The sequence below is a fragment of the Elgaria multicarinata genome, chromosome 13, assembly GCF_023053635.1.
Source record: "Elgaria multicarinata webbii isolate HBS135686 ecotype San Diego chromosome 13, rElgMul1.1.pri, whole genome shotgun sequence".
In the NCBI taxonomy this organism is placed as follows: Eukaryota; Metazoa; Chordata; class Lepidosauria; order Squamata; family Anguidae; genus Elgaria; species Elgaria multicarinata.
Genome location: NC_086183.1, coordinates 11,905,257 through 11,920,967, shown reverse-complemented (window position 1 = coordinate 11,920,967; position 15,711 = coordinate 11,905,257). Strand labels below are relative to the sequence as shown.

At 47.5% G+C, this 15,711-nt stretch overlaps 1 protein-coding gene across 1 annotated transcript; it reads right to left on the bottom strand.

The window, feature by feature from the left end:
• Positions 1-14,944: 14,944 nt before the first annotated feature.
• TRNP1 (TMF1 regulated nuclear protein 1) lies at positions 14,945-15,484 on the bottom strand. The gene has a single exon (XM_063140581.1). It carries the CDS (start codon positions 15,482-15,484, stop codon positions 14,945-14,947), a length of 540 nt encoding a protein of 179 aa, XP_062996651.1.
• Positions 15,485-15,711: the final 227 nt, after the last annotated feature.

Here is a 15,711-nt window from a genome sequence, read left to right as displayed (position 1 = left end):
GGAACACAAAGTGGGGAGCCATCTTGTCCTTTGCCTCAGGCAGTAAAAGTCACACTAAATCAGATGATATCCAAAATAACATGGGAGAAAGGAGAGACTAAGGAGTTCTCTACATTGAAGCAAAGATCTTGCACCCTTAATGGGGCTTCTTCTTCGGGAGTCTTTGTAGAATTACGATCAGCACAATACACTTTCCCCCCCACCTCCCACCACATAGTTTTTGGCCATTTGGTTGTTGGGCAAGATCCACATGTTCTATTTATGCAGCCAGTAGATAGCACTACAATATTGCGCAGTTCCAAAAATATTACTGCATTTTTGGTGAGTTAAAAAAATAGCAGAATAAAGCTTTAAAATAATGGGAGAGGCACCGGAGATTGAGGACGTTATGAAAAGGACCCACAAACTTCTGTGAGTGACCAGCCACTAGTGCATAATAAAAGCCTCATGTGAAGAAGGCCAAAGTCTCAGGATGTAAAAAAAATAAAGTTTTATTCCTCAGAGTACCCCAACACATTTTGGTCCCATACCATATATTTCTCAGCCTTCTTCAGGGGTTAACATTTTTAAATGTAGCCTTCAAGGATCTCTGAGAAGTCACAGGATTTATTCTTAGAGACTTTTTTTCAGAGATATCTGCAGGCTATTTTTTTTAATTAACTTTTGAAGCATTCAATGCAGCTATGTTTAGCATCATGCAAAACATCAAACAGTGCTTTAGGGAAGGGTTGGATAGGGTCTCTGTTGATCAGGCCCTCTTCTCTAAGCTACTGTTAGAAAATCCAAATGTATCAATTTTAATGCAATGCACACACACACACTTTTCTTGATTCCCTAATTTCTCAAATGTGCTGGATGGGTCAAGTGCTGAATCTGCCGTTTGCTCATGATTGAGGTTAGAGATGGATGGAACCGAATTCACACCTGCCATGGGAAGGTCAGCGTCAGCTGCAACGGGCATCAACGGACAACAGCTGCATCAGGGCTGAGTCAGCAGTAGGAGGAAAAGTCAGCGAAGTCATCTATTTCCTAGAAGAACCATTGAATGGATCACAGTGAATCAGCTATCTCAGAAGGCTGCTGTAGCTGCAGATTCCATGCAGCATAAAGGGTTCTACCCTTAAAGGTGGCCTAAAAATCATTTTAAATAAATAAATCAGGGGGCAATCCTATGCAGGTTTAAGCACACAAAAAGGCCTACAACTCCCAGCATTCCCCAGGCAGAATTTTTTTTAAAAGAAAGGAAGGAAGGAAAGAAGGAAGGAAGAATTATAGAATAGCAGAGTTGGAAGGGGCCTATAAGGCCATCAAGTCCAACCCCCTGCTCAATGCAGGAATCCACCCTAAAGCATCCCTGACAGATGGTTGACCACGTACCTCTTGAATGCCTCTAGTGTGGGAGAGCCCACCACTTCCCTAGGTAACTGATTCCGTTGTCGTACTGCTCTAACAGTCAGGAAGTTTTTCCTGATGTCCAGCTGGAATCTGGCTTCCTGTAACTGGAGCCCGTTATTCCGTGTCCTGCACTCTGGGAGGATCGAGAAGAGATCCTGGCCCTCCTCTGTGTGACAACCTTTTAAATATTTGAAGAGTGTTATCATGTCTCCCCTCAATCTTCTCTTCTCCCGGCTAAACATGCCCAGTTCTTTCAGTCTCTCTTCATAGGGCTTTGTTTCCAGACCCCTGATCATCAAAGAATAGAATAGAAGCAATAGAATAAAAAGAAAAGAAAAGCCATGCATTTCCAAGCTTTGGGCTAATTTATACCTGCAGCCCTTTCGCAATGCTCCTGAAGGTTCCCCACTTCCGCGATCGCCCCTCACATGACTGATCTGTACTGCAATTAGAGGAGTACCGTTGCAGGAGCACATGTTCCCCATTATGGCGGTTCTGCATGTGTATTGGTAGAAGTAGGCAGGGCTAGGCAGATGGCTACAGGGCACAGGATTTTAAAAAATTACTCATGAGGGGTGCGCAGGAGCGCAGACACGAAGCAACACATGGGAAGGATAGGAACTTAGTTGAATATGCGCTCCTGCGCAGAGATTAAAAAAAATAGCTATGCACACAGCCCTCACAATTAATTGGCTGTTCACTGAGGAATAGCAACTACCTTGCAAACGGGGCGCACACCGTAAGCGTTCTTTGCAATGGACAAATGCGACAAAAGCAGTCAGGGATATTCCGGTAAAAGTGAGAGGTGGACCCGAGATCACTGCGGCAACCACTGTGCGTCATGTACCCCGTTAGTGATGACTATGATACAATCCTACAATAAACAGCTGGTATAGACTCCCCCTTTGTCTGGTTTGGCCCTTTTTTCCAAAGCACCTACCTACCTATGTAGAATGTTTCCACATCAAACCACTAGATGGCACCATACCAATACCTGATCTGGCAATGCCTTCAGCCTCCAAAGACACCCAGGAGGGAAAAATATATACCAATATCTGCTGTTATCTCTTTCGAAGTGTCTTCCACCCCCACCCACCCCCCAGGCCTATTGCTTTTGAATTCCATCATTCCCGACTTTGCTTTCCTTCTTGTTGGCTTTATCAACCTCTTGGCAATGACCTGCAATGTTTTTCTTAGTTCCTTTTTTAAAAAAACTTCCCTGGGGGAGTGAAATTGAAAAGAACAGGAGCTATTTGCAACTTGGCCTAATAATTGATTGAAACGGCTCCTGTGACTTGTATGGGACGGCAGGAAATGGCTACAACTTAGAAGCAGAAATACCAAGGAAACCGGCCATTTGCACTTTAGTAAGCGCTTCCACCACAGACCCACCTGAATAGATTTGTGTCGTGATCAGGATACGGCCCTGGTTTAAGTAGGGTGACCATATGAAAAGGAGAACATGGCTCTTGTATCTTTAACATTTGCATAGAAAAGGAAATTTCACCAGGTGTCATTTGTATATATAGAGAACCTGGTGAAATTTCCTCTTCATCACAACAGATAACGTTGCAGGTGCCCTGCCCTCCTTTAAATCTGGTCACTCTAGTATAGCTCCTGCAGCTTTAACTGCTGTGATGAATTGGGAATTTCATCAGGTTCTTCATATATACAAATTACACCTGCTGAAATTCCCTTTTCTATGCAACTGTTAAAGATACAGGTGCCCTGTCCTCCTTTTCATATGGTCACCCTAGTTTAAGGCTAATGTGCGATGTGAGCCGATGCTTACAATTAACTGAGGTAGTTTCCAAAATAGAAGCAGCACCCAAAAAGGGTAAGCAGAGAAGTTAGTCTCGCTGCTCCATGGAAATCATTGCCTATGCAAACCCTAAGGGCTGTAACCCTAGGACATAAGGTCCCGTTGAACGTAGGGTGGCCACATGTCCTGTTTTACAGAGGACAGTCCTGTCTTTGAAGGGCTGTCAGAGGACCATCCTCTGTTTGAAGGCATCCTTTATTTGGAGGGTTGTCTAGTCTAAGTCCAGTTTAAAAATAAAGAACGATCAAATCTGTTGCCCATCCATACTTAGCACCTGGACTGCGGACTGAACAGGTAGGCACACAGCTCACCTGGTAGCACACAAGTGGGAAGGGGGACGTGGCAAGGACTGATGGGTGATGTGGACGGCCACCAGGTGGAGGGCTTTTACAGCTACCTTTATTTGGAAGCTGTAACATTTCAGTTGGCCATCAGTAGTGGACTACATGGCTACCTAAGAGCCATGCTGGGTCAGACTAAAGGCCCATCTAGTCCAACGTTCTGTTCCCACAGCTGCCAGCCAGATGCAACTGGGAAGCCCACCAGCAGGACATGAGCACAAGAGCACCCTCCTGCCCATGTTCTCCAGCAAGTGGTATTGAGAGGCACACTGCCCCCGATACTGGAGGTGATGAGAGCCATCATGACCAGCAGCCACTGTGACAGCCTCATCCTCCGTGAATTTGTCTCATCCTCTTTTAAAGCCATTCAAGTTGGTGGCCGTCACTACATCTTCCGGTAGTGAATTCCAGAGTCTAACCAGGCGCTGTGTGAATTGATGTCCTGAATTTCCCACCAATCAACTTCATGGAATGACTCCACAGTCTACTATTATGGGAGAGGGAGAAGAATGCATGAGGTTATGATGGTGTAGCAAATAGATATACACCAATGCAAACATCTAACCTTAGAGTATCAATTCATGAATGTGCATAAGACACTTTCGTCTCCTTGGAGCAGGGCAAAATTGAAAACCCTGAAGAGGTCATCAACGTACTGGACCAAGGGATATTTCAAAGGGGTCTTTGTTGGGGTGCAGGGAGGGTAAATCTCCTTTATTTTAGTCTTTGTGCTTTTCACTGAGAGGTTTATTTCTTTTTTTCTTTCTGCAATTCTTTTTAAGTAGGTTTTTCTATAATAGAGGTCAAAAGCTGATTTGGAAATAATCGCTCATCGGGAGGGAAGGGTGAAATGGAAGGATTTAAGGCCAAGCTGTGCATTTCATACCATTAATTGAAACCCTCTGGGAGATAATGTGTTCCTTCTCCTATCTGAGCCCCCTAAGCTGCTATTAAAATCATCCTCTCCACTCTGCATTTGGCCATCGGGGACCTGGATGAGATTAAGGCAGCAGCTCAAAGAGAGAGAACCTGTTTTCCTTTCTCCCTCCCCCTTCCTGGGAGCACCCTGCTTTTTGAAGACCTCCTGAGGCAAAGGGCAAGATGTTTCCCCTCCCTCTTCCATGTCCCGAAGCCAAGTAGACTTGAATCTTATTTCAGAATTGATGACGGCAGCATTGTCTATCATACCTAAGAGCAGCAGGCTAGCTTAGATGAGGAGAGGGCAGGACCATGCTTATGGAAGGTGTGGGGTACAGTTCTGGCCACCACACCTAAAAAAAGATATTATAAAGATGGGGAAAGTGCAGAAAAGGGCAACTAAAATGATCCAGGGGCTGGAGCATCTCCCCTATGTGGGAAGGTTTCAAGAGCTGGGATTGTTTCGCTTGGAAAAAAGGAGGCTAAGGGGAAACATGACAGCAGTGTACAAAATTATGCACATTGCAGAGAATGTGGATAGGGGGACATTTTTCTCCCTCTCTCAAAATACTAGAACCCGGGGTCATCCCATGAAGCTGATTGGTGGGAGATTCAGGACAAATAAAAGGAAGGACTTCTTCACTCAGCGCATAGTTAAATTATGGAACTCACTGCCACAAGATGTAGTGACGGACACCAATCTGGGTGGCTTTAAAAGGGGGTTGGATAAATTCCTGGAGGAGAAGGCTATTGATGGCTACTACCCCCAGTATTCGAGACAGTAAGCCTGTGTGAACCAGTTGCTGGGGAACGTGGGTGGGAGGGCGCTGTTGCACCATGTCCTGCTTTGTTGGTTCCCAGTCAACAGCTGGTTGGCCACTGTGTGAACAGAGTGCTGGACTAGATGGACCCTTGATTTGATCCAGCATGGCACTCCTTATGTTCTTATGTGCTTATGATCAGAGTTCAGTGGCATGCAAAAGGTCCCCAGTTTGACCTCCAGCATCACCAGCTAGGGCTAGAAAGGAATCCTGCCTGAAACCCTGGAGAGCCGCTGCCAGTCAGTGTCGACAATGCTGGGCTAGGTGGACCAATGGTCTGACTCAATATAACACAAGTAATAGAAGGTGGTCGTTATTAAGTAGTACTATATAAGGTGCCAGGGGGCACATAACTACTCCAAACACCAATAAAAAGTGATATTGGCCCTGTGGGGAAGAAGAAAGAGCAAGGGGACTGGAGCAGGCAGAAGAAACATCATGGCCTGCTCCTGTTGGACTCCTCCCCCACCCCCACAGGGCAAACTGTCATCTTGGCCCTGTGGGGAAGAAGAAAGAGCAAGGGGACTGGAGCAGGCAGAAGAAACATCATGGCCTGCTCCTCTTGGACTCTCTCTCTCTCCTCCCCATCTCCCTCCCTCCTGAACTCCTGTTCCTTGTGTGTCATGTCTTTATTAGACTGTAAGCCTGAGGGCAGGGACTGTCTTTTTTGCGAAGTGTAAGCCGCTCTGAGAGCCTTTTTTGGCTGAGGAGCGGGGTATAAATATGATAAATAAAAAATAAAATAAAAAATATTTATCAAATAAACCATTTATTTACAATTTGTAAAGATATGTAAAACAAACTGATGTGTCTCAAGGCGGTTAACAATCGAGATGTTGCGTACTATAATAACCAATAATATATACCATACACGAAAGAGTAGAATTATAATACAGTCCAACAATATTACAGACTTTTATAACACTTAGCACCTGAGACAAGACCATCAGAATAATATATATACACAAATAGGGTTTCTTCCCATTTTCTATTCTTTTCAGCGTTGTCAATGCGTTGAATGACAGGAATTTGCAATTAAACTTCCCGTTTTCGCTGTTCCAGCTTCTTCAGACTCAACCCCATATCAGGTAATACCCTCATTAGAACTGCTTCTGTCTCGGGGAAACAATCCCTCCAGTTAAACTCGGCTTCATTATTTGTTTTAGTTTTTGGACAGACCGTGACCGTAACATCTTGATTGTTAACCACCTTGAGACACATCAGTTTGTTTTACATATCTTTACAAATTGTAAATAAATGGTTTGTTTGATAATTATCACTTTTTATTGGTGTTTGGAGTAGTTATGTGCCCCCCTGGCACCTTATATAGTACTGACTCAATATAAGGCAACTTCCTAGGTTCTTATGAGTGTGTGGCACACACAGCTCTATTCTCCAACAGAGGGGAATGCCCGGGGGTTCAATGGCCTGGGGGCTGCCACTGCTTCCTTCCACCCCCACTAGCATCTGCTGCCTTGCCTCATCTGCCTTATAGTAGGGCCAGCCCTGATGGTCAAGAAGCTAGGAGAGGTGAACAGACACAGGAAGCTGTGTTATACCAGGTCAGACTTCTTGCCCATCTAACCTAGTACATCTCTGCTCTGACCAGCAGCATCTCAGAAGGCTCTCAGGCAGGGCAGAACCTTTCCCATCGCCCTCTACCTAATCATAGAACCATAGAGTAGCCCATCTAGCCCAACTTCCTGCTTGATGCAGGAAGTCCGCTAGAACATCCCAACAGATGTTCTTGTTCCTTCTTTGTTAGTAATGTGCAAATTCCAGCAATGGCATGTTGGAAATGGGCAATGATGGTTGTAGTTCCTCTGGGGCCTCAGCTAGACGAGGGGGTAAAAGGGTGACGATCTCGCAATTTTATGATCACAAGACTGTCGCCATCATTTACACATTGCGGCCACCATTTTGTTTTAGTTTTTAAAGGAGGACTGCACGAGCGCTCACCTGTGAAACAGTACGTTTAAAAAGGGGGGGCTGAAGGGCACAGAGGTCCTGAGGAGCTCTGTGGCCCGTGCCCGGCTCCCAGCTCCTCACGGTTACTCATGAAGAGACAGGACAAACTGCAATGCCCTGCCACATGTTCCGCGGTCTCGGTATCAGCCTGGGACCGTGGAAAAACTGGACTAGAAGGGTAGAGCAAAATCCCAGGGAAATGGAGGGATCATCCCTCCATGCCCCCGGGATCCCCTGTGCGTCATCTGGATGCACAGTGATGATCCCGGGGCGATCCCCGGGATAAGCCCTCGTCTAGCCATGGCCTGGAAAGGGTTAACCTGATTAGCCTTCCTTTAATTTGTCTTTATTGGCTTACTTGGCTCTGCCCTTTCTTCCGCTCCCACTCCCTTTCCAATCTGCTCTGACTTCGCACCTCCAATTCTTATCTTTTACTTCTTCGCTTTAGAATGAGGTTTGTTTTTGGCTTCTCCAGCATTCAGTGTCTGAGATGAGGACGCAGGTATATTTTTACTCGGAATAAAGCCATTTTCTTTTTTTATCTTTACCGTAAGTCTTAACAGACGGTTTATTGCAACTGCTGTCTGCGCATTCGTTAAGCCTCCCGCGTATATCCTACAAGGCACAGGTCGTCGGGCAGGGTGGGGCGGGGTGGGGTTCCGATTGTGGCCTGGGTTATGTTGTGATTGTGGGGAGGGTATCTAATAGTATGTGCAGTTGGTATTGTTTGGTGGCAGGATGGATAGCTTGTGGCCTTCCAGATGTTGTTGGACTGCAGCTCCCATAATCCCTCCCCACTGTCTATGCTGGCTAAGGCGGATGAGACTTGAAGTCCAACAACATCTGGACAGTGGAGGCTGGTGGCTCCAATGTCAGTGGGGCAGTAAATTCTCTCCAGGTTTCAGCTATCCAAGGGGCTTCTGGAAAGCCACAACTTGCCCACTCCTGCCTTATGAACAAAGCGTTTCAATGGCTTCCCCCCCTCCCCCGAGAGCATGCAGGCACTACCCCCAGGTGCCAGAATATTTTTTATTCCAAAAGTCATGGATCTGGCGTTTTGTGTTAGGGTGCTAGAGATGAATCCTACTCTCCATCCAAATTAACCTTCTGGAATTGTCTAACTTTGCGGTGATCGATTCCTGGCCTTCACCTGGCTCTCCTCGGACTTTATCCGATGGATCAGTGCCCATGACTGACAACCTGCAGGTAAATCCAACTGTAGCAACGTAAAGCAAAGTTTGCAGCAGGCGGCATTTGGAAGAAGCCAGCTTTTCAACTAGAGAGAATAAAAACAGAAGGCATGAGTCAGCCGCAAAACGAGGCCTTTTTTCATCGTAGTTGAGTCAGCGCTGTGACACACAGCATGTGCACCTCGTGACGCAGCATAGGTAGGTAGGTATATTTTCCCCTTGAATAAGTTACTTTACACACACAGACACAGAGTTGTTTTTTGGTGTCTTTTCTCGCATTGTCTAGATTCCATTTTGTGAAGAACTTTTCCCCTTGACCAACCCCCCTCCCCCAACTCTGTAATACAAGGGCTCTTCACACAAGCAAAATAAGACACGCTCGTGACTGGCCACTCACTGGCATTTGATGATGTCAACCTCCTGCCTGTCCGTCACACCTTCCCCCAGTAATCCCGTTCTAAAAAGAAACTGGATTTTCCGATTCTTCTGAAATAATGCAAGATTTCCTACTGCGTGCAGCCGAAGTTGCCCTACAAAGCACATAGGAGAAGGTGCTGTCCCATTCAAAGCTATGAGACTGAGAGTTTTCAGTTATAGACCATGTGGTCACTCCTCTCCGCCCATGTAATGTGGCCCATTACAATTGCGCAAGTGAAGCAGGAAGCAAAGCCCCTCTAAGGATACACAATTTCCTCTTAATCTAAAGAAGCCCACAGTAAGCAGCCATACCTTTAAGCAGGGAAGCATTACTATTCGGGCTTGAGGGCCACATCTGGTGTTGGTGAGGGACCTGTGGCAGCATAGAAATAGGCTCAGCAACACTGGCTGCTTGGGGGGTCACTGGGGGCAGAAGGCTTAGAGCCACACCAGGCAACTGGCTGGCTCAATTTGTGCATCCTTGCCTTGGTATAGGATGCAGCAACCTTGCTGAAGCTGAGTGAGCAAGTTTGGGCCTGGTCAATGCCTCGATGGGAGAGTGCCAGAGAAGTCTTTAAATACTGCCTTCAGTTCCATTGTGAAGGAAAAGCAGGATGCAACTGTAATAATATGGTCTCCATAACCTCTGGAGACCTGTGCCTTGTGCTTCTTTTTCAAGAGGTTAAAAATGTTTATAGGTGGGGGGGTGGGAAGACTGGAATAGGACTGTGGTGCTGGAACCTTAGTCCTTTCTCCCTCCGTTTTCCCAACTTCAATCGTCCTCCCCCAACCTGTACGTTTCCGGGGCAATAGTAAGCCAGGAAAATATTGCATTAGAAACAGATTATCCCCTTTGCTTGCTACCACAGCAGGGGGCCGACTTAAAGGATAGGCATGGGCAGGCACTTGCAGAGGGCCTATATCCCATTAGGGGCCCACTCACAAGCACCCCCTGGACTTCCTCCTCCTCTCCCCCATGGCAACCTGCTTGTTCACCTGCCTCTCACTCTGGCCCAGACAACGGTGGTGGTGTGAAGGAGGGGCAGGAGATGCCCCGTCCTGGCCACTTATTGGCTCTCTGCCTGTCAAGCAAGCAGATGGTAGTGATGAGGAGTCTGTCACCATCCCTGGCCATGGCTAGACCTACCGGGTCTAGCGCAACGGAGGGGGGAGGATCTTGCAATATGGTTATCGTGAGATCTCCCCCTCTGTCTACACGCAGCGCGCGAAGTCCTAGGAGGAAGAGGATGTCGCTTCCCACCATTTTTTTTTAAGGAGTAGGAGCACTCAAACACAAAATGTGTGTGTTGTTTTTTTAAAAAAATCCCTGCTCACCCCACCTCACCCCCAATGGGCACAGAGCTCCTGAGCTCTGTGCCCCATGCCCCGGCTCCCCGCGGTTGTGAGGAGCCGGGACAATCCTTGATGCCCGGCCACACATTCCGCGGTCTCTGGATCATCCTGAGACTGTGGAAAAAGCAGGGGGAAAGGGCCTGCCAATATCCCGGGCCAAGGGAGAGATCATCCCTCCTTGCTTCTGGGATACCCTGTGCATCAGGGATGAACCCAGGGTGATCCCTGGGATATCGGCTGGTCTAGCTATGCCTTCAGTCTATCTCCGTGGCTTTCGCCAGCCACTTTTTTCCACCACCTCCGTTTTTTTTGCTTTGTTTCCCACCTTGAAGGGCTTGCACGGTATTTTGTGACCCTTTGCCTTGGGTTTACAAAACTATCGCACAGTTATGGGTTTTAGCATTTTCTGGAGGTATTTGCTTGGCCGTCTCATCACTTTTGCCCCACGTCAGGCAGCGACCTTCCAAAGACACTTGATACGCAATGAACAAAATGTTTATTCAGGTGTAAACCGTGTGCTCCTTTCCTGTGTACATTCATTCCACCAGAGCCTTTGTGCTGCATCAGCAGGGAACCTCTCATCCATCAGAAACATATGGGAGGCAAAGATTACATAACAGGCCAGCTGTCTCTCATCCACACTGAAGTAGTCTTTGCACTTTCATAAAACCTCTATCAGTCTGTCTATGTGCGTGTGCGTGACATGCATAATGTCAGCAATTACCTTCAAGTTCATTTAAAAGCATAAGAAAAATCAGTGAACATAGCCTCTCTCGATAGGGGTAAAGTAATTAACAAGAGTCCTTCCTGATGCCAAAGGAAATCAGAGCACACAAAAAATAAATGCCTTTATAAACCTCCCTATCCTTGACATTCTTGTAACAGATTGTGTTTTGCCATACAGGAAGGGGGATATTGCAAGAGATCTGGATCAGAACCAGTACTGATCCTTCCCCCTCCCCAAAGTACAGTTAGAAATGTGCACACACACCTTACACAAACCTCATTTATCCAAATTTGCTTTGGATAATGCAACTCTGTTTAAAAAGGAAGCTGTTTACCCAAACTCCTGGTTACTGGAAGGTTTGGCATCTTAACTCTCTCTCAGGCTGCAATCTATATCCATCTACCTGGGACTAATCCCCATTAAACTTCATGGGGTTTACTTCTGAGTAGACATGCATAGGATGCTTTGTTAAGCTATTATACCCATCTTCAGGACTTCTCTATCTTCCCCCTGCACCAGCCATCTCCCAGTGCCTCGTGTGTCTTTCTTCTCCACTAGTCCCAAGTTCCTGCAAATTAGTTTTTGTTAATGTTTAAGGTGCTACAGGACTCTTCACTGGATGCAAAAGCCATCCAAATTCGACAAGAAAATAGCTGTTTTTGCAGTTAGAATGTTATGGGATTTTGTCTGATATTGCTTAGACTGTACAATGTATTTCCATTATATCATTAGTGGGGATTTCAGCATGGAATTCTAAACACACAGCCCTACCAAAAAGAAACTTACCATGGCTCTATTTCAGTCTCCATTAACCCATGCTTTGAAATATGATTCAATCCAATCCCTCGTCGAAGTGGCTTAAAGCGGGGCTATTGCTTATGTACAGAGATTAGATGTCTTCATTGCCCCATACACCCAAACCAGTTGGATGCAAAGGATCAAAGGTGCACAATATCCACTGGATATTGTGTCCCAAACGACTACCCTGTGGAACTCAAATGGCAAAGCAATGTCACCATCTACATTAAAAGTGCTATAAAAATACCTTCAAAACTCCCCATCAGTTTAATTGGCAGGGGGCAAAAGTTAGCCCTGGTGTGCCGTTACACTAGGATGAATCATCCCCTATAACCAGGACAGGTTCTCAATATGAGAAATAACATCGTTTCTGTGTGCCGGACCCGGCACATTCAGGACAGCAGAACCACCCCACTTGCCCAACTCAGGTCAGTAAGTGCTGTGCAGTAGGTTATGGAATAGGTATAATACAATAGACAGAAGAAAAGTTCCTTCTGAGTCCGTCCCCGGAGGCATTGTCCAAAAGAGCAGGAAGGGGCAATTCAGGGCAGCTCTTGGCTGGATTGCAGTTCCCTTAGACGTGTTCCCCTGGTAGAGAACAGCAGCTTTCATATGTGGAAGGGCAAAATTAAGGCAGTTTGTTTGCATCCAATTCCCTGTACTTGATGTCCAGGAGGGGGGAAGGAGATCAGAAGTGAAGCATGGCTGGACAGAAGAGCCTGTCTCAAGGAAGAGCTAACAGAGGAGTCTCTGGTGAAGGCCAAAGTCTGACAGTGCCAAAATCTGGGTAAACCTAGCCCTCCACATCATAAAGTCTTCTAGCCAGCTGAGCAAGTTTGAGCTTGAATCTTTGGCAGATAACTTGGAAGCCATGCTAAAAAAAGAATGAAAAAGTCACACACCAATATGGCTTGTTCTTCTCCCACTGATGGCCAAAATGTCATTATTCAACGCTCTATAGATTCAACAAGAATTTCAGAGGTCATGTCACAGGGAAATTGGCTGGCTTGGAATTACACAAGCTGAAATGTTTCCAGGTTCGGAAGAAACCAGAAGCTCTCACATATTCATGGATTGGAGAAAATGAGCTTCTGCAGAACGAACGGGTACTTTTCTCACTGCCTAAGAACTGGCTGAAACAGACCTCCCCACTTTCTGCTCCTCTAAGGGCTGCCTCAAGACACACGAATACCCACTTGCCCAGGATTCTCCCTACAGTGCGCTGCACAGGGCCATGAAGGATACTGCCAAAGGTCAGAACCAATTAACATAGTTGCCCTGCCAATGGGCCAGACTCATTTCCCATGAGCAGGTAGTGCAATTTTATTTCCTATGGCAAACCTTCCAGTGTTGATTCCCATGATCATCTCACCAAGTAGCCCTCCCAGGAAAAGCCAGCTCCAGCCCTGCAGAGCCTCACAACCAGCTGACAATGGTTCTGGAACGCTTTTCCAGAACATTTGAGAACTACAAGTTCAATCGCAGCTTTTAAAGCTCAACTAAAAACTTTTCTTTTTCCTAAAGCTTTTAAAACTTGATGTTGTGCAGACTTTATACTGTTAGTTTTACCCTACCCTGTGCCTGCTTACCCTACCCTGTGCCTGTTTGCATTCTCTTCCCCTCCTTATTGTTTTACTATGATTTTATTAGATTGTAAGCCTATGCGGCAGAGTCTTGCTATTTACTGTTTTACCCTGTACAGCACCATGTACATTGATGGTGCTATATAAATAAATAAATAATAATAATAATAATAATAATGACAAGGGCAACAAGCCAACAGCTACTTCTTGGCTGATTCTGAGCCATATTTCTGACAATCAGCTAGCCCTAACACAGCACGGCTGGCAAGTCGCCATAGAGCTGTATGCTATTTTGGGGAAAGGTTAAGGGTGCAATTCTTTGCCTGTTTAGACAGAATAAAAAGTTCTGTAACTCTGAGCATACCTCAGCCAGCCATTGAATTGATCTCAGGGCATATGATACTTTTAAACCTTCTCATAACGTTTAGGCTATGTTAAAGATTGTGTTAAAATTACAAATTGACCTGGAATCTTTTAACTGCCACAAAAAAATGGAGATGTAATCTGACACCAACATTAAAATTATGGTTAGTAAAAATATGGTTAGGATCATTGAATATATTAAATAGACTGATATTTTTTTAAAAATAGGAGATTTTAGTGACAATTTGGGATGTTTGGGAACTTATCCTATTTTTGAAAGTAGGGTATTTATATGGATACAAATCAATGCATCATTTAAAATGAGTTGCATCAAAAGGATAATTTGAACTCAGTTTGAAAGAACAGTAGGTGGGTTTAGATCATGCACTTTAAAACACTGTTAATATTTACGTTTTGATTTAGACATGAAATATGTGATCTCTCTATTTTAAGGACATTGTTTAATTTTGAACCTGTATTGCTAATTATTGATAATTAGAACACTTTATTGATATTTAAATGAACCATAAGACTCCCTTCTAAGCCTGAGAATGCGCCCAAGATTTCATATATCGCCATCAGCTCAAATGGTTAGAATTTTTTAAAAAATGTCAAATGCTATTTTTAAAAAAAAAAAAAAAAAACAGCTGCCCCCACCCCAGTACTGCCAGACAGTGGAGGCTGATGGCTCCGATGTCGGAGGGGCAGTGATTCCGCTCCAGGTTTCAATCGGAACCAGTCAGAACTCTAAAGGAGGTAAACAAAGTGCTTCCGCACCCTGGATGGCTCTTTTAGAGTTCTGACTGAAACCCGGAGCAGATTTACCACCCCACTGACATCAGAGCCTCCAGCTCCCACCGCTGTCTGGTATCAATGGATGATGGTCATGGGAATCCGGCGTCTTCAAGGGTAGAGCAGGGGACACTGCCATCTACTCGTGGCGGAGAATGAGTCAGAGGACTCGTTGGCCACCAGCAGTTGGGAAGGGAGGAGGCAGGACTTGCCACTAGCAGTGGCAACCTGGTCAGCCTTCCCTCTTGCCCCTGAGAGGCGGCAAATGTCTCTTCCCGGGCTCCGCCTCTCCCTTCTCCTCGGATATTACGCCAAGAACGTGCGAATGCCTCCTGCGAACTGGGGAGCGGGTGTGGGCGCCGTCCTCTCTGCCCAGGGAGTTCGGCGAGGGGCGTCGCTGCTGCCGCCCTCCATCCTCTGCGCGGCCACGGCGACCCCCGCCTCGCCCCCGCCCTTCTAAGGCCGTTGGGTAGGTGGAGCCGCTGCGCCCTGGAGGCTCCTCTTGAAGGGCGACTCTGGCGGCTCCGGGGCGCCCCCTCGGCCGCGGCGCATGCGGCAAGCGCCCCAGGGCACGCAGCTGCCCAGCCCCAGCGCCGAAGCCAGCAGGGCCGGCGGCCGCGCTTTCTTGTAACGCCGCAGGGTCTTCTTCAGGCGCTGCCCGTGCGCCGTCAGGTGCAGCTCGGATTGCGCCACGCCGCTGCCCAGGCGGCCCAGGCTCTCGGCGCGGTTGGCCAGGCGCAGCTCGGCCTCGATGAAGACGCGGTGCAGCTGCTGGACGCGGCCCTCCAGCTCCGAGACCAGCTGCCGCCGGCCTTCGGCCTCCAGCAGCCGCCGGCGGGCTTCGGCCAGCTCCAGCGCGCCCCGCACCGCCGCGGGCAGCGACGACGACGACGACACGGCCCCGGCGCCGCGCCCTTCGAGCTCCCGCCTGGCCGCTGCGGCAGCCGCCACCGCCGCCTCCGGCTTGCCGGCTTCTGACCTCCTCCGCGGCGTCATGACTTCGCCGGCAGGGGGCGCGGCGCCGCAGCCGGGCATCCAGGCGCGCGCTTTGGAGGCTGGGGCTGGGCGCGCCGAGGCGCTTTGGAGACGCCGCGGGCCGTGCGCCCTGGGCGCGTCGGGATGCGCTCCGGCAGGGCTAGCTAGCGGAGGAGGGACCCTCCCAGCCCCGATGCTTGGGGGATGCGCTCCGGGAGGAAGTGCGGCGGGCCCCGGAGAGGAGGGAC